Source organism: Tamandua tetradactyla, chromosome 7 (genome assembly GCF_023851605.1).
Source record: "Tamandua tetradactyla isolate mTamTet1 chromosome 7, mTamTet1.pri, whole genome shotgun sequence".
Classification (NCBI taxonomy): Eukaryota; Metazoa; Chordata; class Mammalia; order Pilosa; family Myrmecophagidae; genus Tamandua; species Tamandua tetradactyla.
In genome coordinates, this window is record NC_135333.1 from 149710900 (window position 1) to 149737602 (window position 26703).

Here is a 26703-nt window from a genome sequence, read left to right on the forward strand (position 1 = left end):
CAATAGCATCCTGATGGTGGCTCGCCAGCCATCCATAACTCATCTCTGCTCCTGGCCTGTGGTTCACTCTCTCCCTGTCTGTCTCCAGGACCCTGTGTCTCAATTTGCTCTGCTTACAAGGACTCCAGTCGTACTGGATTAAAATCCACCCTGACTCAGTTTGGCCTTCCCTTAACTAATAACAAGGTCAAAGATTCTATTTATAAATGGGTTCATATAAATGGGCCTGGGGTGAGACTTGAATATGTCCTTATAGGGACATGATTTGATCCATTTTAAACACTATTTTACATGCTGCTAGCCATATATTTATTTATTTGTTTCTCTATTTATTTGGACTTTCGCAAAGTACATGTTACTTTTGTGCATTATAGGAGAAATGGATTTGTTTGATGAATTGATAGACTAAGCAAGATTTTGCCAACACTTAAAAAGAGCAGATATTTTAACAAATAACACATTGGTGTGAAGATGAATACTGCTAATTGTTTTAATGACCATTTAGTATTAGATAACTGTTAAAATTAGTTCAAGCAAATTCTAATTAGGAACTCTTAATACTTGGTGGAACTACTGAATGTACTTGCAAGCGAAAAAATTCATTGTTGGAAAGTGCTCTGAAATTCATCATTTCAGGATAAGTGATACGTTTATCCTGTTAATATGGAATAATAAATTTCTGTACATAAATATGGTTTATTGCTAATGTACTTGTGCTCAAAACGTGTATGGTAATTTTTAATTTATTAATCTAAAAAGTCGACTATACAGATATTCTTTTATTCTCTTAGGGATATTTCATCACTAAAAAATATTAATGTAACAGAAACATCATTAGAATTTTCAGATTTGGATTATAACGTTGAATACAGTGCCTGTGTCACAGCTAGCACCAGATTTGGTGATGGGAAAGCAAGAAGCAATATCATTAAATTTCGAACACCTGAGGGAGGTGAGTTTTTTTTTTTAATGAATGTAAGCTACCTGAAAGAATGATTCTTTTCAGATGAAGTGTTGGATATCAAAATATAAAGTTATTCAATATTATTAACATCTAATATGCTTTACCAGTTAGATGGTGGTGCAGTTTGTTCACATACCAGTTAGTTGTTTGATGTTGGGGAAGCTAATTAATTTCTCCATGCCTTAATTCATGGAAACAATACAGTAGTGACTTCCCTGAATCCTTCGGAGGATTAAATGAGTTTATATTTGTGAATGCACTCAGCACAGAACTTGGCACATGGTAAGCACTTCCTGTGCTTGTTAAATGAAATGAAATAAATGCATGAAGGTTAGCTTTCTGTTAGCCTTTGCTCTTTATTTTTCAATTCTAAGATTCTAAGTTAAAGTAGGATTTCATGTTTTGTATTCTATATTGGAAACTTGTTATAATGTTGTTTTCAAATCCAGGGCAGGGGAATTGTTTTGCAGCTGCAATGGTGTTTATGAGTGAGAATGCATCTGTCCTCTGCTTGGATATTGCTATGGCAAAGTGTTAGAGGGATAGACCAGTTAGTTTTATTAATTTCATTTCTGACACGTAATTGATATTATTCCTAATGTAAGTTCTTGTAAAACCGTTTTCACCTTAACTTACATAAGCAGGTAAAATTCAAGACATTGAATCCAGAAACATTACTTGATGCCACCAGTACAGTTTTTGTCCCATTGTTTGTATTATAGCACCAAGTGATCCTCCCAAAGATGTTTATTATGCAAATCTCAGTTCTTCTTCAGTAATTCTCTTTTGGACACCTCCTACAAAACCTAATGGGATTATACAATATTACTCTGTTTATTACAGAAATACTTCAGGTACCTTCATGCAGGTAAGACCTCAGTCTTCTCTTCATTCTTTATGCATGTCCTTCAGCTTTGTTGATAATATAGTCTTGGCATGGTAGAATAAATTGTTTGTCTTAAATTGATAATTATGCCCAGATACATATTTTACAAAACTCCAGCAGAAATATATATATGTGTGTGTGTTTGTATATATATTTATATGATAGAGACAGAGAAATAGTAAAATGTATCTGACATTTCTTCATTATGATATTCCTCATGTTAATGGAAGTTTTGTAAATATATGCACTGAGAATGGGATACAGCTATACACACAGCTCATTTCTATACCAATGAAGTTGCCACCACTTTAAAATCATATATTTAAGCATAGCCCACAATTCCATTTCCTCCGTAAAGTATTCTCTAGAGTTGGTGGTTTCATTTATTCTCAATTTTTTTTCTCAACTAAAACCTTTCTTTCATTTCTATACTGTGTAAGTAATTTTCATGTTTGTGTGCTTTTCTTAAATTTTAAATATATTTTCCTTTTTAGCAATGTTATTAATAATAATAATAATAATAATAATAATATCTAGTGTCAGATAAATGAAGACCATGAGGAGTTTAGCCATTTGCTTTGTGGATTGCAGATTCTAGTCTACCACAGTTTGCAGTTGGGCACTTTCTAGGATGTGATGGTTTACAGTTATGAAAGTAGCTAAAAAGTATTTCATTTAGATAAATATTTTCAATTTTTTTCAACAGAACTCATTTCTGTCAAGTAAATTTTTCATGGAACTCTAATTTATGGACAACATATAATTGAGGTGGTTCTTATTGAATTATGGATTGGGAGAATTGGAATATCATTTTAAAAATACTAATTTAGAAGAAATACTTCTTACAGAATATGTTCCTTCATTTGTAGAAATTATCAACTACATGTCAATTGTCACTTTGGCCATTCTGATTTTTTTTTTTAATCATTTTAAGTAGGAGGAGGAAAAAGATAATTCTTGGTAATTCTGGGTCGGCTAAAGCTTTTAATGAATAACAAACTGACTTTAGTCCCTAGTGTTAGTTCCTGTGGGTGAAAATCTCTGGGACGAAATCATCACCTGCTCTAGTGCAGCTGTATTACAGGCTGATGAATAGGTTAGGATAGCACTTTGCAAACTGTCCTGGATCTAACTCAGGAGGAAAAGGAAGTCTAAAGGCTGGTTTAATTTCTATTTTCCGTTGTGGGTCCTCTAAGAGTGGAGTTAAGGTGACTATTTAAACTTTGTGCCAAAAAGAAAATTATTTTATAAAAGACATGTAGTTATAGGTACAGATTTTTGTTAATAAATGTTCTAAGAGCAGAAAGAAAAAGAGGGTTCCATAGCTCATTATTTCTCCCTTTTGTTCTGCTCTGTTTGAGGAAGAGAAATGAGGATTTGAGATGCAGTTTATTTTTCACTGCAATGTTTACAAATTATACGATATGACGTCATGCCATAGAAACGATGAGAATTGTATCTTTTTCTTCTTTCATGTATTTGACAAAAACATCACAGAGTTATTTCAGTAGTTCTGAATCTTAGAAATGGTTTTACCTTGTGCAATGTACTGTATGGCCTATACATGATTCTATTTTGGTCCTTTTTTTGGTCTGCCTCTAAATAATCAAATGTAAGCATCCAACTGTGGTTTAAACATGATCTTATGGACCTATTTATTCAAACCCGGTTATATAATACAATCCTAGTTGAAATTTAATATAATCCTGGTTGAAATTTATCTGTTTGGAAATATTATCACTTATTAAAAAAATTTAAGAATGCTTTTACATGTGACAGCTGCACAAAAGCATAGGCTGATGATGCTAAAGCATTTCAGAAGTATAGTCTCATATTGCTTGAAGTTCATCCATACTTCAATTTATTGCTAAAGTTAATGTCAAAAATAGCACCACTATGTTACAAAACTAAATTTATATTTTGAATTAGGAGAGTAGGGGAAATCCTCAAAATGAAGATTATACAGCAGAACAGGAGTACAGTGTTTTTCTTGCTCGTTCTCTTCTTTCTCCTTTCCATGTAACTTTATAGATTATCCCATACATGGTACATCAATTTCTGCTTTCAATTCCAGGTGCCTGTTATTTGTCTTAGCACCCTTATTGGGTGACATTTATTTTTCCATCCCGTTTAGTCCCCTTACACTGTATAATATATAGGCTTGATGTACATAAATATTTTAATTGAAATAATATGAAATTATTATAATAGACTAATGTTATTTTTGATACTTAGTTATAATTTTAGAGTACTGGTATGAAGTGATCTTTCTCAGACTTTGGCAAATTAATCTCTCTCCTACTACTTGACATCCCATCTTGTTCTTATTTTGGCTGTCTTACATTGGGTTCTGCATGGTGTATTAAGTCTTATACATTTTAATTTTTACCCACTTATGTTACATCTCCTTAGCATGTCTAGATTTATCTTATATGCAAAAAGTGCTAAGTGAATATTTGTTCATTGTTAAAATTTGAAAAACTTTTACTAAATACTTTCTGATTGCATTTGTACTTGCAAAAGAGGAAGATTTAATTTGACAATTTGAGCCAAAGACATTTTTTGTAAAAGTAAACAAATGAATGAAATAGTCATTGGGATAGTGAGCTAATTTGTCACACTTGTTGCATGTCTATGCATGCTGAATCACATATTCAGCAGGAATGACTTGCTGGGTGACTCAAAATAATTTGTTCTGTAGCAGTTTCCAGGCCCATAGGAAAACAGAATAAATTCTGTAACAAATTAAAATTTACAACAAAAAGCTACATTCCTATTTTTAAGTGCCACTTTGCATAAAAACTTCATTTCACCTGTAAAACAGATGTGCTGAAATGTTTTAAGGTTCATGGATCATATATTTTTTTTTGCATGGGCAGGCACTGTGAATCAAACCCGGGTCTCTAGCACACAAGAGAGAACTCTGCCTGCTGAGCCACCGTGGCCCACCCTCGTGAATCATATTTTATGTGTGATTGTTAGATTACACTAACTTGTCTGTACCTAAATAAGTGACCACAAACTAAAATAAATCTTTTATTATTCTACTCTTTTTTCCCCAAAACATTGGCAAAAAAGCACAAAAATTTGCTGAATTTAATTTATGGATACATTGCTAAACCATCCTGACCATAATTTTTGTTAAATTGATGATCCTATGATATTCATTTCAGTGGAATTAATTACCATTCATTGGTTCTTTACCGTGTGCCTGAGGTAGTATTAATTGTTATTTGTGCTTCATTTCGCCTAATCCTCAAAGCCTTTCTGTGAAGTGGAGATGATTATTCCCATGTTACAGCTGAAGAAAGGGAAGCTGTGAGATTAAATAAGTTTATCCAGGGCTACTCTGCCAGAAACTGAGTGGGCATCTATAAGATTCAAAGGCTATCATACAATTTGGATGGATGCAGATTTCTCAGTGTAGATGGGCATTATTAAAAAACTATTTCTAATATTTGCCTCTGTGCATTTTTAAGTATTTATTCCTGTATTTTAGAATTGAAATGGTTTGATATGTGTTTTGCTTTTAAAGTTTTGTCAGAAAGGAAATTATTGTATAAATTCCCTAATAATTCAGGACAAATGTAACTCAGACAGGCAAGAGATTTAAAACAATTTCCCCAATTCTGCGTATCACAGAATGCATCTAAGTATCTTCCCTTTACTCACTGCAGTTGTAGAAAAAAATAAAAAAGGACAATCCAGTCAAGATGAAAAACCACTTAAGAACATAGAGATTCCTTTATTATGAACAGGAAGAAAAATTTAGAAATATCCATAATGCCCCAAACTTTGAAAAAGAAATACATGGTCAATATGTCAAAAAATAGTTGAATGTTTCATAAGATAAAATGACACAAATCAGTACATCTATAGCATTTTCATTTCCTGACTTGACCATCTGCTACTAAACTTAGAATTTTTGCTTTTTTGCAACTCTGTGCACTGATTTTGTAATAAAATGTACTCCCATCTATTCCTCTTTTAGTACAGTTTTCCAGCTAAATCATTACATTGAAAATGCTTTATGTTGGTTTTCCTCAAAATTAGCATTAAAATGAGATAACCTATTCATAGATAATACTTTGATGTGCTCGTATATACTTAAAAATATATCTGAATAACTAAAACAATATGTTTATTTTTCAGAATTTTACACTCCATGAAGTAACCAATGACTTTGACAATATGACTGTATCTGCAATAATAGATAATCTGGCAATATTCAGCTACTATACATTTTGGGTAACAGCAAGTACTTCAGTTGGAAATGGGAATAAAAGCAGTGACATAGTTCAAGTGTACACAGATCAAGACAGTATGTAACAAAAAGTATTCTAATCTTTAATAGAATTATTTCTCAATTTTATCTTATTTCAGAAACTTTCCGTAATTGTATGCATTGATAGTACAATCTATATTTTAATCAGGCATTTGTACAAATGCATTTAATATAGCACAGGCTATTACTATCATAATGGTCTTTTCTATTCATGGAAACAGTTGCCGTATTTTTATGAAAGTCCCATTGCTTTTATTGCTTTGAAAGATGTCATAGCTATCCAGTTGTGGGCACAGGAAATACTGCTGCATACATGCATAATATACATATCCATTTCTTTAGGAACTACTTTTTTTGTTCCAGCAACTTGTTCCCTTTTCAGTGTTTGAATCTACATAGAATTTAAGCAGCATCTTTGTTCTTATATATATATATTTCTTTTATGCCACTTCTGCAGTATCCTGTCTGTGATGAGTAATCAAAAAAATCATAATGGTTAAAGTGCTTTTTTTGTTGTTGCGTGGACAGGCACCGGGTCTCCTGCAAGGCAGATGAGAATTCTGCCACTGTGCCACCATCGTCCACCCAAGTGCCTGATGCTTTTTTTTTGTTTCAGCTTTGAGAATACAATGCTTCACGGATCCTTGTCTGTTTCTTTTGTGATTCTTTCCGTTGTCCATTGTTTATATTTTAGAGATTAGTCCCATTGAGAAATGTCATTGACCTCTACTTCTGCTGAGAGTCAAACTTCATGTTCGTTACCCGAAGATTACAAATTAGCAGACAGCATGAGCATGAGAAGTGAATGTTTTCCTCAATGTTGGAAGTCTTTTGAATAGCTAACAAGTTGATCAGTATAAAAAAATTCAAGACAGAATTAATAAATAGGTGGTAATAGGTTGTTGAGAAATGTTTTATTATAAAATGAGTACAATGTCATTTCAAGCATACTTTAAATGCAGATCTCTCCCAAGATTGTTGCCAACCTGCAAAATTTTATCAGTTACAGTTATAGCCCAGTGAATAATAAGCACTTGCTATGTAGTGACATCGAAGCTACATTAATAAAGAGAGTCCGATCTTACAAACACCACAGATTTCTGAAGATCGGCACATTGTCAGTGAGGTCATTTATTCATATACAGATTTGTGTTGTCAACCTGGTATGTGAGAAAATGTTGGAACTCAGTATCAGAAAAGCTGAGTTAGTATTAGCTCTTCCTCCTACTAACAATATGATTTAGACAAAGCCTTTGAGCCTCAGCTGTGCATATATAGGCACATATATAGGCACAGAAATAACATCCATATTGCAGAAGAGAAAAGCCAAGAGAATATTTACTTCACACAGTTCTCACACATACTAAAAATGGCAGGGTTTATTTTGAATGCTTTTTAAAATAATTATTTAGAAGATACAGGTGGTGTTTATACATCTGCATTTAAGTAATGTAAGAGCTTGTGTTGTGATAGATACCTTTTCAAAAGATATCTTCAGTTTATGAATTTACTTCAATTTGATTTAGAGTAATTGATAATATTTTATATTTTGCACATTACCTGTCCTAGTACCCGAAGGGCTTGTTGGAAACCTGACTTATGAGTCTATTTCATCAACTGCAATAAATGTAAGCTGGGTCCCGCCATCTCAACCCAATGGGCTGGTCTTCTACTATGTTTCACTGAGCTCACAGCAGACTCCTCACGACGTGAGACCACCTCTAGTTACATATGAAAGAAGCATATATTTTAATAATCTGGAAAAATACACTGATTATATATTACAAATCACTCCATCAACAGAGAAGGGATTCTCCGATACCTATACTGCCCAACTACACATCAAAACTGAAGAAGATGGTAGGCTAAACTCTTTAATTGCCTTTTAAGCAGATTAATTCTTTCTCTTGATTTAGATTGCCTTCTGATAGAAAACGTTATCCTTATAATTATGTGGCTTGTTTGTTCTCAAATAACTAACCTTTTAATAAACCCAGTAGGCTAGTAAATGTTTCCTGAAATTAAAAGATTTAGCTACTATAGAATTAATTCCCATTTTTATCGAAACCTCTTCCTCTTAATGCTAATGCACTTTTGTTTCATTTAATATTCTCTTTTTCTTTTATAGTCCCAGAAACTTCACCAATAATCAACACTTTTAAAAATCTTTCCTCTACCTCAGTTCTCTTATCATGGGATCCCCCAGTAAAGCCAAATGGTGCAATAATCAATTATGATTTAACTTTACAAGGACCAAATGAAAATTTTTCTTTTATTACTTCTGATAACCATATAATATTGGAAGACCTTTCACCATTTACTTTATATAGTTTTTTTTGCTGCTTCAAGAACAATAAAAGGACTCGGTCCTTCCAGTATTCTTTTCTTTTACACAGATGAATCAGGTAAGTCAGACTTGATATTTCTTCAAATGATTTCATTGTTGCAGCACTTGCTTTCTGTTTTTAAGGAACAGCATGGAAAATTAAAGGAGATTTGATTGCCTTTTTGTACCAGGCTTATAACTACTCACCTTATTTGTTGAATTCCTTTTTTTTTTAATTTTTATTTGGAGCTTCAGAATGAAGTGTTCTGTTTGCAGCTACTTTGGACCTACTGTGTTCCAAGAAAAAAAGGCATAATTACTTATGAAATTTATTTCTAATTAAAATGTGATCATTTTATAAATCTTTCTTAACTTAGCATCTTCAAGAAATTAGAACCACAATGCTATTTCTGTACTAAAAGTTTTATGAATATAAGTTTTATAATATGTTTTCCTGCAGTGCCTTTAGCACCTCCTCAAAATTTGACTTTAATCAACTACACTTCAGACTCTGTATGGCTGAAATGGAGCCCAAGTCCTCTTCCAGGCGGTATTGTTAAAGTGTATAGTTTTAAAATTCATGAGAGTGAAACTGATACTATATTTTATAAGGTAGGTTGATTATAACAGTATGTATTTACTTCAAAATACAGAAATTGAATTTATGCTTATAGTATAAAGGGAGAAAATTGACTGCTTTCAATTGAACTAGGACCATGTTTTAAAATCCCTTGTTTTCTAAATTTTAAAGATGTTTTAAAATTTTTTGTTTTCTAAATTTTAATGAAAAACTCAAGAAAACATCTTCCAGATATGTAAGCTGGATATTTCATAGAGTGATTTAATTAGAGTTTATAATTTCCATATACCTCCAATTTAAAAAATAATTGTACTAGTATGTTAATCCTGGAAAGTAAAACAATAAGAATTTTTCTCTGGTTTGTTTAAAATCTGTTATTACCTGAAATGTAATATGTTTCTATTTATTTTTAAAAGAGAGAGTAAGCGATTTTTTAACCTTTTCAGAAAGCATTTTTATTTATCTTCTATTAATATTTCCTGATTGCATATGATTCATATTAATTGGCTTTTTAAGATGTATCATATTCTTTTATCTTCAATGCCAAGTAGTCTGCTACTCTAAATACCCCTTCCCTCCTCCAATTTTAGGATCCAGAATCAGTGAAAAATACTTACAGAACTCAAATTGTATTCCTATTATTTCTAGCATTTCATTGCCAAAATCTGTCAAAATTAATTAGCATTTATTCGAGAAAGATTTCTTTTTTTTCCCCAAAGGCAAATGAAGTACTAGAATACTGTTTTTAGTTACAGCAAGAAGAGAACAAAAAATCGGCAGTAAATATTTTATCCAATATTATATGTAGTTGTCATTTGTTACTGATGATAAATCATCTTGTAGGATGTATAGCTTACAAAGGGAATGATAAAAATCAAAAGCGGTAATTAAGGTTATGTCATGAGGAACAATGACTTTCTTTCTGGAAAACAAAATATTATTCTAAAATCTGCTAAGGCTGGGTGGAAGTTGAATTATATTACTCCCATTAACATATGGGATTTGTTTTCCAGAATTATGAAATTAGATTAATGACATTCCCCCTCAAACCCTCCAACATCTATCCCCTGTGCAATCTTAAAATTTCCACAGTTTTTATTTGCTTTATCTGTATGGTTCCTAGGAAATGGATATCAAAAGGGAGAAAGAATCATTTTCTTAGAGTAATGGCATTCCTAGGATAATAGTATATGTGTATTCAGTTGTGGGTGTGCAAATGCGACCTTATCTTTTTGGAGACATGATATCTAACATAAATGTGCTTAGCACGGGGATAACGCAAAGCCTCGGGCATGAGTTTGGTTCAAATCTGCCTCTGACACTAGTTCTACATTAGGGACATTACTTCTCCTCTCTGTGACTCAGTTTCTTCAAATAAAAAATGGAAATTTATAAAGGTGCATACATAAATAAGTGAGGTTTATAAGGGAGAATCTATATGATTTCCAGACATAGGATAAATGTGTTCATTATTGTACATATTTTAAAATATGTTTCTAATAGTAGATATCCGAAGCATTAATTCCTTGATAAATTTCCGCTATTGAAATGATGCATAAATAAGGTTCTGTGGTTTATATTTTGAATCAGATATACTCAATATTCCTAAAATAATACTTCTTGGAGAGTGTCTTTTTTATAAGGGCAGCTGATCAATCTTAACTATTTTCTCAATTTGGACAATTATATTTAAATAAAGACTTTATATTAATGGTAACATTTCTATGAGAAAGCATTTTCATTCTTAGGCAGTTTGGATAACTATTTTGTTCCTTTTCTCATTGTTTTCTTAACAGACTTTATCAAATTAGAAATTTAGGAGTTGTCTGGGAAAACTCCTAACTTAAGCTCCATGGAAGCAAAGATTTTGTTTTTTTCTCTGGTGAATTCCTAGTGTGGAGCATACAGTAGCTGTTGAATAAATTAATTTATACAGCAAAACTACTGTGTATTAAAAAGTACTCTTAGTTGAATTTGAGAAAAGTCAAGTATTGTTCACTACTTTTAAAGTCGGATTTAAATTAAGGACTTTAATTAAATTAGGGACCTTAATTACTTAGACCTTTTGGGTTATTTCTTCCAGTTACAAGCAAATGTTTGTTGTTGCATTGTGACTAAGAATTTTTTTCTGTTTTTCAGAATATTTCAGGTTTTCAAACTAAAGCCCAACTTGTTGAACTGGAACCAGTCAGCACCTACTCTATCAGCATATCTGCCTTCACCAAAGTGGGAAATGGCAATCAATTTAGTAACATAGTAAAATTCACCACGGAAGAATCAGGTTAGACACAGTTTTTGAGCCTACAGATGTTTGATTTTATGTTTAACACTTTTTCTTTCTTTCTCAGCTTATGTGATGAAGTATCATTATTTAAAGATACTTCCACTCAAGGGAGTTCAATTTCAGTGCTTTTAGAATAAGCTGGATCTTGTCTGAAATCATATATATGTGTTCATGCAGATATATTTGTGCATATATTTTCCCTCTTTTGAACCGAGGACATTGAAATAAGACTAGTTTGGGAACAAAGTGAGCTTCTGTGAAAATTATTTAATTCTTAGTACCCTGGAAAACTGGTACTCCTGTTAAAAGTGATAACAGGAATCTCCTTTGGCAGGTTGGTTTATATATTTATGAAATATCCATTGTTTTCTTTAGGAAAAGAAGCTGGGACTTTTGAATAATAGTAGTCACTACATCAGCCCTCCACTTTCCGCGGTTCCATTTGTGACACGTGGAGGGGGCTCTGTAAACCATTAGCTTAATTAATCTGCAACTTTCATGCAATGTACATCCACATCTTACCTTTTCTGGGTACTGGATGGTTTTCATTTATGACCTATTTAATGGTAGCTTAGAAATGTCCTTTTCCTTCTCCCAGCTGGCACATAGATCTTAAAGGCACCTCATCCCCCTTGTTTCCTGCCCCCCGCCCCGATGATTATTGAATGAGCACAAGCTCTTATGCTAGCAAATTCTTCCCATATATCTAGCCTAACTTCCTCTTCTTAAATGAATCTCTAAATTGAGTTTGGAGATCACTTACTGCTGTTACTTATATCTACATTAATACATGAATACTTGAATGATTTTTTTTCACAGAATAGCTATAAAACAAGATAAATAAATAATATTTATAGTAGATAAAAGTGCAGGCTCTGATGTCAGAGTGTGTGGACTTGAATCCCAACTCCATAACTTATTAGTTGTATGACCTTGGCAAAGTCTTGTGATTTCTCTGAGCCTTTTTATCCTTAACTAAAAGAAGCACATTAGCAGCAGTCAACTCAAGGTGGTTGTGAAAGATAATTGTAAAGATCCCCTAAAGCACCAATTAGAGTATCAGACACACAGTAAATGCTCAATAAATATTTGTGTTGCCCCCATGCCCATTTTACAGATAGAACCATGGTTCAGGCATTTTCAATGAAAAGATCCAGAGACAATTATTCAAAAAACTTAATTTGAACATCAACCATGTAACCTTCAGTAAAAGATGGACATAAGAATTACATATCATAAATCAAGGATAGAATATAAAAAAATAAACCTATAAAAAACATTTTAAGAGCATTTCTATATCAGATTGATAAAATCAAGTCTAATCTTATAGAAAGTGCTCTAAAAACCAGTAAATATTTATAACAGTAAAATAAAATAACACAACATTTTGTGTTGTATTCTATGAAAATAAAATTTTCATCTATAATGGTGATAATACCAGTGGGTTAATTGTTTTGAGGTTTACAGAGTCCGTGAAATAAATGGTCAGAGAATCCAGGCTCATAAACTGAATATATTCAAATTATCAATATCTCTTGTTAATCTATTTTGTGAAATTATTCTTACATACTTTTGAAAAAACAAAAGTAGATAATTAATAATATTGAATTTCCAGAGCCCTTTATTAGTCTAGAAATTGCTATTTCTTCTTTACTTTTTTTTGCATGGGCAGGCACCGAGAATCAAACCTGGGGCTCTCGCATGGCAGGCGAGAACTCTGCCACTGAGCCACTGTGACCTGCCCTGTTCTTTACTTTTAATTAAAATTTTTAATGCCCCTTTTAATGCCATGCATTCCCTAAATCTTCTCTTTTAGTTCTAATGCTTTCAGCCTACAGAAGAAGAAGAACTTGTAAGAGGTAAATTTAGACCGTGAGAGAGAACTGTTTGCAAATCAGAAATTAGTCACGTATTCTTTGTTACTATGTTTTGCAAAATGGAAGCAGGTTATTTTCCTATTTGTAATTCACTGTAAGTTGTGAATTGACTGTAACAGAAAAGCCATCCTACAAGATGCTACACATTAGAGAACATTATGTAATTAGTCATTTTGATTGGAAGTAACTGGTCTTCTAATCTGTAAGAACTTTGGTGAGTTGGTTGAAGTTTTACTCCTAAACCAGGTTCACCAGATATAGTGGATCTCTGAAATGAGATGACTTCTAAGTAAGTTCAGAGAAATCCTGGAAAAACTGGAATCTCTTAAACCTTCCCTTAGATGACTTCTAAAAAGTACTAAAGGATGAGGTTTCCATGTTTCCTCTAAAGAAGTCATTCCAATATAAAAGACCAACTTCTAAATTGATTATGTTCTTCTCCATTGTGCCAGCATAGGGCGGCACCTACATAAAAATACTCCATTGAAAGAGCAGGCATTGAGAGTGTAAAGGTAGTTCAGTGGTAGAATTCTCACCTGCCATGCGGGAGACCCAGGTTTGATTCCCAGCCCATGCACTTCCCAAATAAACAAACAAGCAAAAAACAAAAAAAACGAAAACAAGTGAAAAGCCAAACAGAAATTCAACAAATGTTGCTGCAATAAGGGGATACCCACATTTTAAAAAATGGAATGTGACCCCCCTCAATACAGCATACAAAAAAAAAAGAACAGGCATCAACCACTGCCTGGTCTTGAGGCTATACTATAGTTCCTGAGAATTTGGTGATTGCTGCTTGGAACTAGGAAAAGTTCATTCAGTGGCTGGTTCAGTATTGTAAGGATTAGCTATTATAAAAAATGGGACACCTGCCATTTGATTCAGCCTATGTCAAGAATTATTTGAAAACACATTAAAAGGGTGGATATATATTAAATTTTTACCCTGCCACTACCCCTGAGCATGAATCTATCTAGCAATCACATAATGCAATCATTTATCTACTGAATGTATCTATATTTTAACTTTGGGCGTTTTATTTATCTCTTAAGTTCCAGATGTTGTGCAGAATGTACAGTGTGTGGCCACTAGCTGGCAGTCAGTTTTAGTGAACTGGGACCCACCCCAAAAGGCAAATGGAATCATTACACATTACATATTAGCAGTTGAAAGGAATCTGACAAAAGTCTCTCCCCAAGATCACATGTATACTTTCATGAAACTTCTTGCCAATACCTCATACGTCTTTAAAGTGAGAGCTTCAACCTCAGCTGGAGAAGGTGATGAAAGCACGTGCCGTGTCAGCACGCTGCATGAAACAGGTAACTCTAATACAAAACAGGTCCCTATTTGTAATCCATGTCATATGTTTGTCATTGCCCTTTTAGATCTGTGTAGCACACTTTTATAAAATATAAAACACAACACATGCTTTTTTGCCAGCTATATAGAATATTGACCCCTCCCCAGAAACTTGGAGGACTGAAAAGAGGAAAACAAAAAATGAGAAAGTTTGCTTTACTGTGTTTATACACATAGTTCTCATTATACAAATACTCAACTTATTGAATTGTGTTTTATCATAAACTAAAATAGGGAATGAGCAGGTGAATTTTTCAGTTTATTTGAGTTTTGTTTCTTAATTGTTTTTTTGAATTACACATAATTCCCTGGACACCATAGCTGCAATATCAGACTGCCTTTCATCTTGATTTCCTTTCCTCCACATCAGCCTTGATCTTTCATATTATTTGATCAAAAATACTCAGGTGTCTAAACTCTACAAAGAAAAAAGCTCTCACTCTCCCTAGCAGTTCTCCTTCCTATGTCATAACTATAGTTCTACATTCTCTAATATTCTACCTGCTCATGTGAGTTACAACCTGATTCCTCCTGATAACACCACTTCCTTGAAAGCCCTACCTACTGGGGATTGTTCTTTCTCTCTACTTTGGTTTGCTAAAGCTCAAAGAATGCGATATATCAGATATGTGTTGACATTTACAATGAAGATTTACTAGCTTACAAATTTAGAGTTCTGAGACCGTGAAAAATGTCCAAGTAAAGGCCATCAACAGGATGATACCAGGACTCTGAAGCCTGGCTACCGGTGACCTTGGACTCCTCTGTCACTTGGGAAGGCACCTCGTGGCATCTGCCGATCCTTCTCCTTGGGTCTTGTTACTTTCAGCTTCTAGCTACATCATTTCTCAACTTCTCTGGGTGCTTCTCTGAATTTTATCTCTTAGCTTCTGTCTTTTATCCTCTTATAAAGGACTCCACTTTGGTCACATCTTAATTGAAAAAGCCTGATCAAAAGATCCCACCTACAAAAGGTCTGAACCCATAGGAAGGGATTAAAAGAACATCACCTTTTCTGGGGTGCATTCAGCCTCCAAACTACCACATTCTTATTTCTCCTGATTATCAGTGTGAAGAGGAGGTGTTGGCATAAATTGTTTACCTCAGTCACTTCCAGATCCTTTATCCTGGAAACATCTTTCAACCATTTGCTCCTTTTCTATCATTGAGACTATAAACCACAGAATTTCAAGACACGGTCTACCTTCTCTGTGATTTTAAGCATCTAGCTCAGCATCCTTTACTTTTCATCCTTCCAATGCAAACTCCTTTCAGACTTCAGTGTCCTTCCTATCCACTCTGGAATACATGCATTAAAACATTATTTCTCATTCTTAGATCTCAAACCAGGTCATTGTGATTCATCTTCTGGGAAGATTCCCAACTCTGAGAGGATCCTGCTGTTTGTTTCCCCCCAAATGCTGCCACTGATATTGATAGGAAAGAAAAAGAAATGATTCTACCTTGTTCAGCTATAAATTCACCCTCCACCACCCTCCTAGCTACTTCAAAGGTGTCAGTGTGTCCCTCGTTTATACTTTATCAAATATCCATAGGAAAATTTGCTCTCGTTCTGAACATAATCTACCCCTTCTCTCATCTGTATTTCATTTTGTTATTTAACTTACTAATATATCAAGATATTGATTTACCTTACTTCGTATCAAAATTCAGTCATACCTTATTTGTACTGTCCACAAATCATCTTCTCAGGAAAGCTGTTGCCTTGCTCTGTTCAGGGACATACCTTTCATTTTTCTTTCTCTCTCCAGTCTCTTCTAGAACTTTGTTCCATTGATTTATTCTAGTCTCTCCTTTATTCTGTCCTTTCTCTCTCCCCTCTTCTTTTTCTCTCTTAACCCCCTTAGTTTTGAACCCATTATTCTGTTAAAGTTAAAATAATGAACTCTTTTTCTTGATGCTCTCTTGAAATAGCCTTTATTTTTACTTCCTTTTATTTATGAATTGTTGAGTTGCAAACACCAACTACAGGTGTTCATCACCTTTTAGTCTTTTTTAATTGCTTCCCATAAGACAATTCTTTTGAGAGTTCACCTGAGGGACACTAATAATCCTGGCCATCAAGTCTTTTATCAGTTCTCATACTCTCTGAAACCTTTGTGGCATTGACACTGTTGATTCCCTCTCCCACTTAAACTTCTTTTTTTCCTTGAACCTTCTCCTACTTCTCTAAATGCTTTACTGCATCCTCATTTTGCTCTCTTGCCCGAAATTGGTGGTTTTCCAGAGTCTGTCTTCTTTGTCTCTGCTTATTGCTTCTCCCAGTTGAATCCACAACTTAACCATTTTCTCTGTAGAAACGAAGCTTCAACCCACATTTCTGGTTCTAAGATCATTGCCCTCAGCAGTGGCCCATTTTCAGTAAATTGTTAGAAATTTTCAACTGAGAATCTGATTGGCTTATCAACCCTACACACATTCAAAATGGAATTTTTGTTACATGAAATCTTCTCTTCTTAACTATCCTGTAGCTGTTTTGAAATCAGTTGGACCTTAAACCTCATAGTTTTATGTGATTCTTCCCCCCATCTCTCCTACCTATAATTATCGGTTCAGTGCCTGCCGTGGCTCTGCAATTTGTCCCCTTCCTCCAACTTGACTCCCACCATTGTATATCAGACCCTTGCTGCTTCCTATAATAATGTCCTAACTAACCTCCAAGTCCTACCACCCACACTCATTCATTGCCTGCTCATCAGACTCATATTTCCACTTCTCCACTTTAATTTCATTGGTTTCAGTATACAATTACCAAGAGCTTATGTGTTGAGAGTTGAAGATTGTTATCTGAGGGTAAGGTTCGAACATATAGATTTGGGTATCTGAAACATAGAGGCGATAAGGAAAGGTACAATGTCTAAGAGATTTCCCAGAATGCTCTATTTTACTGATTCTTATTTCCTACAGCATATATCCTGGAATTCATCACCAATTAGAATCTGGCTCCTGCTTAGCTTTCCATTCTATATCCCTCCACTACATCCCTTCATATAGCCTGTGCCTCTGGTCAAACTTCATTTATCCAGCTCAGTAGGTTTCATTCATTCAAATTCAGCAAACATTTTTTTAATACCTACTATTGGTTATAATTAACTAGATCTGTTCATTAAACACACCCAATACCTTTCCACCTTCAGATTGCTAAGCTTCTTTTTATCTATATTATTCTTGTTCCTTTCCATGCTACACAATGTTGTGTTTATTCTTAAAAGTCTAGTTTAACTGCAACTTTTTAAAAAAAAAGCCTTCAATGTCATGCCAAGCTTTAAATCTATAGACCCCTGGACTTTACCCCAAACTTGCTGAATCATAACCTTAAGGGGTACATCTTTGGAATCTGTACTTTTAAACTTCTCTCCAGGTAATTTTGATGCTATGCAAGTTTTGTGAAGCCCTGGAGTAGATTACCCAGGAAGCTTGATGACAGGTGACATGTAGCTGTGGGGACAAGCAAACAGTGTCAGAGAGGTCTAGCAAGGAGTGACAGGTGCTTGCCTAGTGGGTGGGCAACAGATCATGGCTATGTGGAATCTGGGAGAAGGAAATATGTTCCATTCTAGGCAGGTGGTCTGAAGCAGGGTGGTCTGGCACCAGGTAAAATGACCTTCATCATTGAACGGTAGCTAAATCTTCAAGAACTGACAAACACAAAGCAAAAGACAGAACAATAATTCTGACAGAAATGACAGCTCAGGACACAGAAAACAAGGCAGAGGACTCCTTTATTGGACCTGGAATTCCAGGTGATGCCTTAGTCATAGAAGGAAGCAGAAGTTCATTCAGTAGAAGTGGGCACATAGTCAAAGCAGTAGTGTGCAGTTGATGTGGAGTCACCTGAAATTAAGGTATATAGGTCTCTTTAAAATTTCTCTAGTTAGGGATTTGAATTCGATCTTAAACAGTTTTAAAAAGCCATATGAGTGGAGATGAAAGGAATTTTAACTCAATGAATTAGGCAGTTTTGTTAAACATGTTGTGAACATTAAAGACAAGAATTTCTCAAAAGTTTGGAGTTCTGAGGCAGTGCAACGGTGGCTCAGCAGGCAGAATTCTCGCCTGCCATGCCGGAGACCTGGGTTCAATTCCTGGTGCCTGTCCATGTTAAGAAAAAAAAAGATGTTGGAGTTCTGGCTCCGTAGTTGTTTCTAATGTACGTCCCTGAGGCCTTACTCCAGACCTGTGGAATCAGAATTTGAAAATTAGGATTCAGACATTTTTATTTAAACAAGATATGTAGGTGATACACTCACTGAATTTTGAGAGCCACTCTATTCCATAATAAGTTTTGCTTGAGGAAACATTTTGCCTTTGATTTGCTCACAATTCTGGACAGAGAGCCTTGGGCACTGTAGATAGTCAAATATTTGTAGAAGAAACTAATGAGCTGTTTTCTTCTCAAATTCATCATTTCCATAAGGGCTCTTACTCTATTCTAATATATTATTTCCTTATTTCTATCAAGAAAAATTATAGAAATTTTCTCTCCGGCAAAGTTAAATTAATTGCTACTTCAAAATATTTAATAGATTTTTTTCATCCTTAAAACTGTTTCAGGTCTAGTAGGTAATTCTATTTATGATTACAATGCTTATTAGGCAATTAATTTACTTTTATCTGGGCTCACATGAATTGTTTTTTGATGAGAGGTTAATAAGATCCAGGGATTCATTTTTCATAATGGAAGTAGCTTTCTAGCTCTTGCAAACTTCTAATTTATGGTATTCTAGGATTAGTCACAGTGTATAGTCAGCTCTAAGTCACTGGCTCTGTACTTGTTTTTAACATAAAGTGAAATCAGATTTGGCTCCCTCATACACTGCCTAATATCTGACCTTAACATTCCTTCCAGGGATTATTGGGTATTTTTTCAGTGTAAACTTGGACATATCTGGGCAGAGCCAAACATGCATCATGAAGATTGGATTTATGAGGAGATTAGTGTTTGGTATCTAAGCCAGTTCCATCGTCACAGTCAAACATGTTGGAATAGGGCAATATAGATAAAGTTCTCCAAACTTAGTAGTTTTAACAGCAGTTATGTCAAGATATATCATATGTACCTATAAAAATAATATACAAGTCCATAGGCATGCAAGCTTTAACTTTTAGAACCTGGAATTGGTTCAAAATGCATGCTATTGTCCATATTATTATCAAGTCCTAGTAAGTATAGTGATTTAATATGTAGTAAAAATGTGTTCTTTTTTGTAGGAGATAATTTTGCAGTTTGGATTTTTTCAAAGCTCTTCAAAATTGAAGACCAAAAGAGAAAAATAAGCTCAAAACTTGAATGTTCAAAATTTAATTGAGAGAGAGTAAAATATACAGTTGTAGATTCTTTTCAGCAGTGATTTGTTTATTAGCTTTTATATTCAATGGGGGTATCGGGGACACTTGTAAGAACCTACTGCAAGTCCACTGAACTTGCAAATATTTTAATGGTACAGTGTGTTTGAAAGGAAATGTGTTCAATCTCCATGCTTTATTATTATTTTTTTCTACTCCTTGGTTCTTGTAAATATTCCAGTACTGTTTAATATCATACATGTAAGTTCTTGATCCTTATCTGCAAAGCCTCAGTTACCATTCCCTTAAAACATACATAATAAATTTATTTGTTATGCACTTTGTTTGGACCCCAATTTTGTGGATCCATCCCTCTGTGCAGTGCAGACCAGAAAAACTGCTTATGTCTAAATCTGATCTCTATTTACCAGCTTATTTTGTAAAAAAATATTTATTTCACTTATAAGAATTTGTGCAATTCTTAAGTTCTATTGAGTAGGTTGAATGTAGGTGGTAAAAGTGTTTCTTCTGGCTGCAAATTAATGCACTAATTCAGAAGTTCACTTTTTCCTTTGTCTGCATCCCACTTTCACTGCTCTCCTCCACACATTGCCTGAGTTGAGATGAGAATTCAAAGCTGCAGGAAAATTGCATGATTCTGTTTGTTCTTAAGCAAGTGAATTTGCATTCTGTTTGCCAGTGAGTAATTACTAAAAGCACAAAAGCAATTATAGTTGCCTGTTACTCATCAGGGAGAAATAACTATTAGCATTGCTAATCTAGTTGGAAATCATATGTTTCGCAAAGTGTTTTTCACACTTTTCTTGAAAGTAAACAGCTGATGAAAAGTCCCTTTTTTACCTCTAGTGTGGTAGGCCATTGACTGATAGATATTTATGTACAGCTTACTATATGCAGCCTCTGGGTTGAGCTTGAGATCTAAGTTTGAGTCCTGGATGACACTGGAGATCTCGTCCCTGGGCATCCAAATAATGCCATTATTATTGTACATACATGTTCAATAAATACAAAACAATTAAGGGAAAAAACCTACATAATATGTTCATCAGTTGTGTGGATCAAAGATTGTATCAAATAGAAATTCAGGAGGCATAGATTTTATTGAAGGTTTAATTTTAGAATTTGTATATGGATTTGATATGGTTCTTTGAAAGCTTCCGTATTGCTTAATAGGAGAAGCAAGACCAATAACTTAATTGGAAGAGGATAATAGGGTTCTCATACACTAATGTTTGCTTAAACTGATCAACAAAATAACCAAGTTGTTGAAATATTTTTTTCTGGTTGTTCCTCAATTGAGAAAATGTCAATTGTATGTAACAAAGAATATTCTTCTTTTTATTTAAGGTATCTTAAATAAAAGGGTGGGTACCTAAAGGAGATTATAGGTGGGCTAAAAACACTCAAAGAAGCCATTCTGTGGCACTGTCACTAAGCATGAAAATAGTGCTATTAATGGCTAGAGGGAAGAAAATAGGGATTCTAAAATACAGCAAAAAGAGAACACATGATGGGAAAAAGAAACATAGTACAAGGGGTTAGGCTGAGATGGAAGCCTGACTAAAAGAGGGGAATTTTAGTTGTTGGAAGCATAGGAAGGAAGGTTGAATAGCTAAAATGGACCTTGCCCTACTATTAGTTTTGCATGACTATTATGGAAATTTAAGTATGAAATAATGGAAAACTGGGAACTCTGTTAGTTTTATAGTACACTTTATTTAGTTTCCCCAATGATAATATTTTGCAAAACTATAGCAGAATATAGAATATCACAACTTGGATATTGACTTTAATACAGTCAAGATACAGAACATTTCCATTACAAGAATCCCAATTGTTGCCTTTTTATAGGTATACTTAATTCTCATCCACTCTCCTTTCTCCTCCCCCAATAATATACCCCTGGCAACCAATAACCTTTCTCCATGTTCCATACTTTAGCCCTTTCAAAACATTATATAACAGGATTAAACAGCATGCAATCATTTTGTACTCAACATAATTATCTACACACTAATCCAAGCTTTTGGTGTAGCGGTAGTTTCTTTCTTTTAATATCTGAATAGTATTCAATAGTTTGGATGTGCTGCAGTTTATATAACCATCCACTGGTTGAAGAACATCTGGTTTGTTTCTAGTTTGTGGCTATTCTAAATACATCTGCTAAAACATATGTTTATAGATTTTGTTTTGATGTAAATCTCCTTTCTCTGGGATAAATGCTGAGAATTGCAATCCTGGATTGTTTGTTGGTTGTATGTTTATTTATTTATTTTAGAAATTGTCAAACTGATTTCCAGTGTGGCAGTACTATTTTGAATTCTTACAAGCAATGTATGAGTGATCCAGTTTGTCCATATCTTTGCCAGCATTTGGTTTTGTCATTATTTGTTTATTTAGTTAGTCATTCTGATAGCTATGTAGTGATATTTTCATTATAGCTGTAATTTTCATCCCTAATGGCTAAATATTTGAACATCATTTCACATACTTTTTGTCAATTGTAAAGCTCTTTGATGAAGTGTCTGTTCATGCTTTTGTTCATTATATTACATTTAGGGTGTTCTTTATGTATTCTAGATACTAGTCCTCATCACATATGTGGTTTGAAAATATTTTCTTTTAAGCTATAACTTGTCTTTTCATCCCATTAATCCAGTTTTTCGTTGAGCAAAAGTTTTTAAGTATGGAGAATTCAATTTATTATGATTTCCATTTATGGATTGTACTTTTGGTGGCAAGTTTATGACTCTTTGTTTAGCCCTAAAATCCAAAGATTTCTCCTGTGTGTTTTTTCTAAAAGTTGTAAAGTTTTATGTTTTACATTTAAGACCATGATTAATTTTGAATTAAATTTTGTACTAGGTATGAGACTTAGGTCAATGTTCATAATTTGTTTATCTAAAGATGTTCAATTGCTTCAGCACCATTTGTTGAAAAGATTATCTTTACTTGACTGAATATTTTTTAGCTTAAGTATTTGTTGTTTGCAGCTAAGCTATTTAGTACCATATAACGAAAATGTATAAGGAATAATGTTGCAATTTTTGGATAAATTTATGTTAAATACATTCATTAGTAAGGAATTTTTGGATGTGAATATTCAAATTTGTCTAAAGTATCTTACCGGGACACTGTCCCTGAATGTTATCTTACTTTGGCATATCTTTGTATTTCAGAATTTTTCAAAATAATCCTTGGTTTAAATAAAATATCATTGTACATTTGAACTAAAACAATTTTAATAGAAATTTCCTTTCTAAAAATATTCTATAAAATGTGGTCTTGAAAAAGTCTCAGTATAAAAATAAATATACACTTAACTCCCACTTTCTCAAAGTATAGACTATTTTCTGTTCCTGAGACTTGGAAATAAGTGAAAGACAAAAGCTGCTTAGGCAAGGGGATTGCCCAAACAAAGCTCAAGAAGCCGAACATGAACATCTCTTAAAAGAACGTGGGAAACTTGGCCAAAGGATCCAAGTTCTATTTTTAATGATTGATCGAGAGGTTAAGTGGTTTCTCCCAAGTATCACTGATCCTACAGCCTGGTCCAGTCCACTCCTCATCCATCCATGCAAGCCCCTGCAAGCCCTGATGCTCCTGCTCCAGGGGAAATCTTTTCCCTTGAGAAATTCAGGATGCAAGGAGCTCTTTGAGTATATGAATGTAATGAATACAGACTTCATGTAGGTGTGTTAATGCTTAGAGTCAAAGTAATTTTCTAACATCGCCAGGCAGAGTCCATAGTCAAATGACCTGATTCTAGTTTCTGTGTCTGACCACACATACGTAGACCTAGGAGTGCAGACTTTCACTGTTACCATAACCATGTCTAAAACCTGTTCTAACTTATGGTTCATAATCTATGTCTAGAAACTGTCTCTGCATTTAATTGTAATACCTACACATAAAATAATCCAATGTTATAATTTATATGTTATTAATGATCTGGTGTGGATCAAGTGAATATTTTAAGCCATAATTGCTTTGCATCAAATTCACAGCTAGATTTACCAAGATTGAAATAGCATAATATAAAGAATAATTTAAAATGCACAAACATGCATATATACATATATAAATACTCTTCTTACAGAACTGTGCTGGTGCAGATACTTTTGTTGTGTACTACTGAAAGCATAGTTTGTTAAACTGCTGCTCCAGGTATTTTTGCTTAGAAAATGTATCATAATATGGTACAACTGTTTATTGCATGAACAGAAAAAGAAAAATATTCTCATGGCACCTAGAAAGTTTCAAGGTCCTTCAAGTTGTATACAAATGGACCTGGAGAAATGTTTAAGTTCTCTGGATGCAAAGATGGCGCTGAATTGTGTTATCAAACCAGTTGCAAAAAATATACAGCAGCCATCTCTTGAGGCCAAAACTAGTATCCAATTATGCCAAAGGCTTCAGGACACGTAGCTTGTCCATATAATTGCGTGATCTGACTATGTTGGAATTTCACAAATGGTTCATGCTGCTCTGATACTTTGGTACTGAGGATTTTATTATACTTCTCAGGTTGTTAAATTCAGTTACTTTTGGTCACAGTACTGATTATCTTACCAGAGAATGCCCTCACTCAAAAAGACTAAACATAGTTTCTTGCCATGTAGGCTTCTCTGATATGGTTTCTTACTTCATGGTAGCTTGCATCTTCAAGGCCAGTGATGGGGATTCTCTGTGGGATGTAGTCTACCAAAACAAGGTGTATTTTGATCATTTACATTTAATGTAATTATTTATTACAGATTTAAGTCTGCTATTTCATTCTTTCTCTGTTTGCTGTCTCTGTTTTATTCATTTGTTTTCTTTTCCCTCCCTTCCTGTGAGTTAATTATGCATATTTAGAATTCTATTTTGATTTATTTATTGTGTTTTTGAATTTATCTTCTTCATTAGCTTTTATTTTAGTGATTTCTCTAGGTACATTCTGTATGCATAACTTATCAGAGTCTTCTGGTTTTGTTATTTAACCATTTATTTTACTTTAATATTCAGGAGTTTGATGTATATTTTGGTGTGGATTTCTTTGGGTTTACCATGTTTAGAGTTTACTTCATTTCCTGAATTTATAGTTTATGACTTTTGCCAAATTTGAGAAGGTTTCAGCTATTATTTAGTTGAGTACTTTTTCCATATTAATCTCTTTCTTTTCCTTCCAGAACTCCAATGACATGGATAGTTGGTCTTTTGTTATGGTCCTGTAGATGCATGAGACTTTGCTCAGTTTAGTTTTCTTCTCTTGTGCAGACTGGGTAATTTCTATTGTTATAACTTCCAGTTCACTGATTCTTCCCTATGTTTTCCCCATTCTGCTGTAAAGCTCAAGCATCAAGTCTTAAGGTTTTTTTAAATGTATTTTTTCAGTTCTAAAATTTCCAGTTTTTCTTTTTTAAGTATTTTTTTGCTAAACTTTCTATTTTTCATTTGTTTCAATTATAATTAGATTTCTTCATTAAATAATTTTTGTGATGGATGCTTTAAAATTGTTTTCAGGTAATTATAAAATTTCAGTCATCTTAGTGTCGACATATGTTGATTGTCTTTTTCATTCAATTGGAGACCTTCCTGGTTCTTGATATGATGAGTGATTTTCTGTTGTAGCAAGGACAGTTGGATATTATATTATGACTCTGGATCTTCTTTAATCTTCTGTTTTCATTGACTTCCTCTGATACTGTCTGGTAGGAAAGGTGGAAGATACCTCTCCATTATTGTCAGGTGGCATTAGTAGTTCAGGTCCCCCATTTGTCCTCCACCAATACTTAAGCAGAGCCTCTTCATTAATGCTGGTTCTGAGTGGAAGTTCTGGCTCCCAGTATGCCTACTTTGATACTTCCCTGGTTGGGAGGAATAGGATTATCTTGTTACTGCTCCCCATATGTTCTCTACTGGCATCATGATGGTCATGAGGTTTCATTACTGATTGGAAAGAACGGAAGTCCTGGCTTCCTATTTAGCCTTCTCTGACACCACCCTATCAAGGATAGTTAACGTGCCTCATTACTTCCTGGTGAATGCAGAAGCCTAAACTCACCATTCAGACTTTGTTAGTATGGGAAGGGGTGGGGCCAAGGTTTTTATCTGTAATTTTTTTTTGCTAAAGTTGAGCAGTTTGAATGATTTATGTCTTGGTAGATTGCCTCCTTAGTTTTTGCCTGGATATAGCAGGTTTTAGGGGGCCCCTTTTGTCTGCTCAGGTTGGTGTGTTCAGGTTACTGACTTCTGGGATATATGAGGCAAAAAGAAAACACACCATGCTGTTCTTTGGGTCCCAAATTCTCTAGTCGTTCTGCCTTTGTTCTCTACTTTTCAGAGTCTTTTAATGTCTATTTTATGTATAATATCCAGGATTTCTAATTATATTTAGTAGGAAGAATAGGGCAAAGTATATCTACTCCATCTTCCTTGAAGCAGAAATCCCCCCATGACGATATGTTTATTATCATGTGAGGTACCCTTTTCATTCATCCATTTAAGACAAAGTTGTATGAGATATAGAAGCACTGTGCTAGGGACTATTGAGAAGACAGTGATAAAGCAAATATATTTCTTATACTCTTAAAATTTAGAATGATACAATTTTAGGTTTTCATTGGTTCTTAGAGATTACCTTGTTCAATCTTTTCATTTTTCAGATATAGAAAATGAAGCCTGGACATTAGCTGACCTCAGTTTGCTACAACTAGCTATTTGTAGAACTACTACTAGTCCAGAATTCTCTCTACTATATTGTAGTGCCTCCCTACCTTAGAAACACAATAAATCATTTCTGTTTGTTGGTAATATTATAGTTTTCTCT

General features: G+C 34.0%; 1 protein-coding gene across 1 annotated transcript in view; it reads left to right on the forward strand.

Annotated features, from left to right (window-relative positions):
• PTPRQ (protein tyrosine phosphatase receptor type Q) overlaps positions 1–26703 on the forward strand; it is a 242561-nt gene that overhangs the window by 104959 nt on the left and 110899 nt on the right. Inside the window, 9 exon segments of the mRNA XM_077168288.1 lie at positions 792–952; positions 1687–1832; positions 6003–6171; positions 7705–7995; positions 8264–8466; positions 8468–8540; positions 8922–9073; positions 11181–11322; positions 14255–14524. Coding sequence (XP_077024403.1) covers positions 792–952; positions 1687–1832; positions 6003–6171; positions 7705–7995; positions 8264–8466; positions 8468–8540; positions 8922–9073; positions 11181–11322; positions 14255–14524 — 1607 coding nt within the window.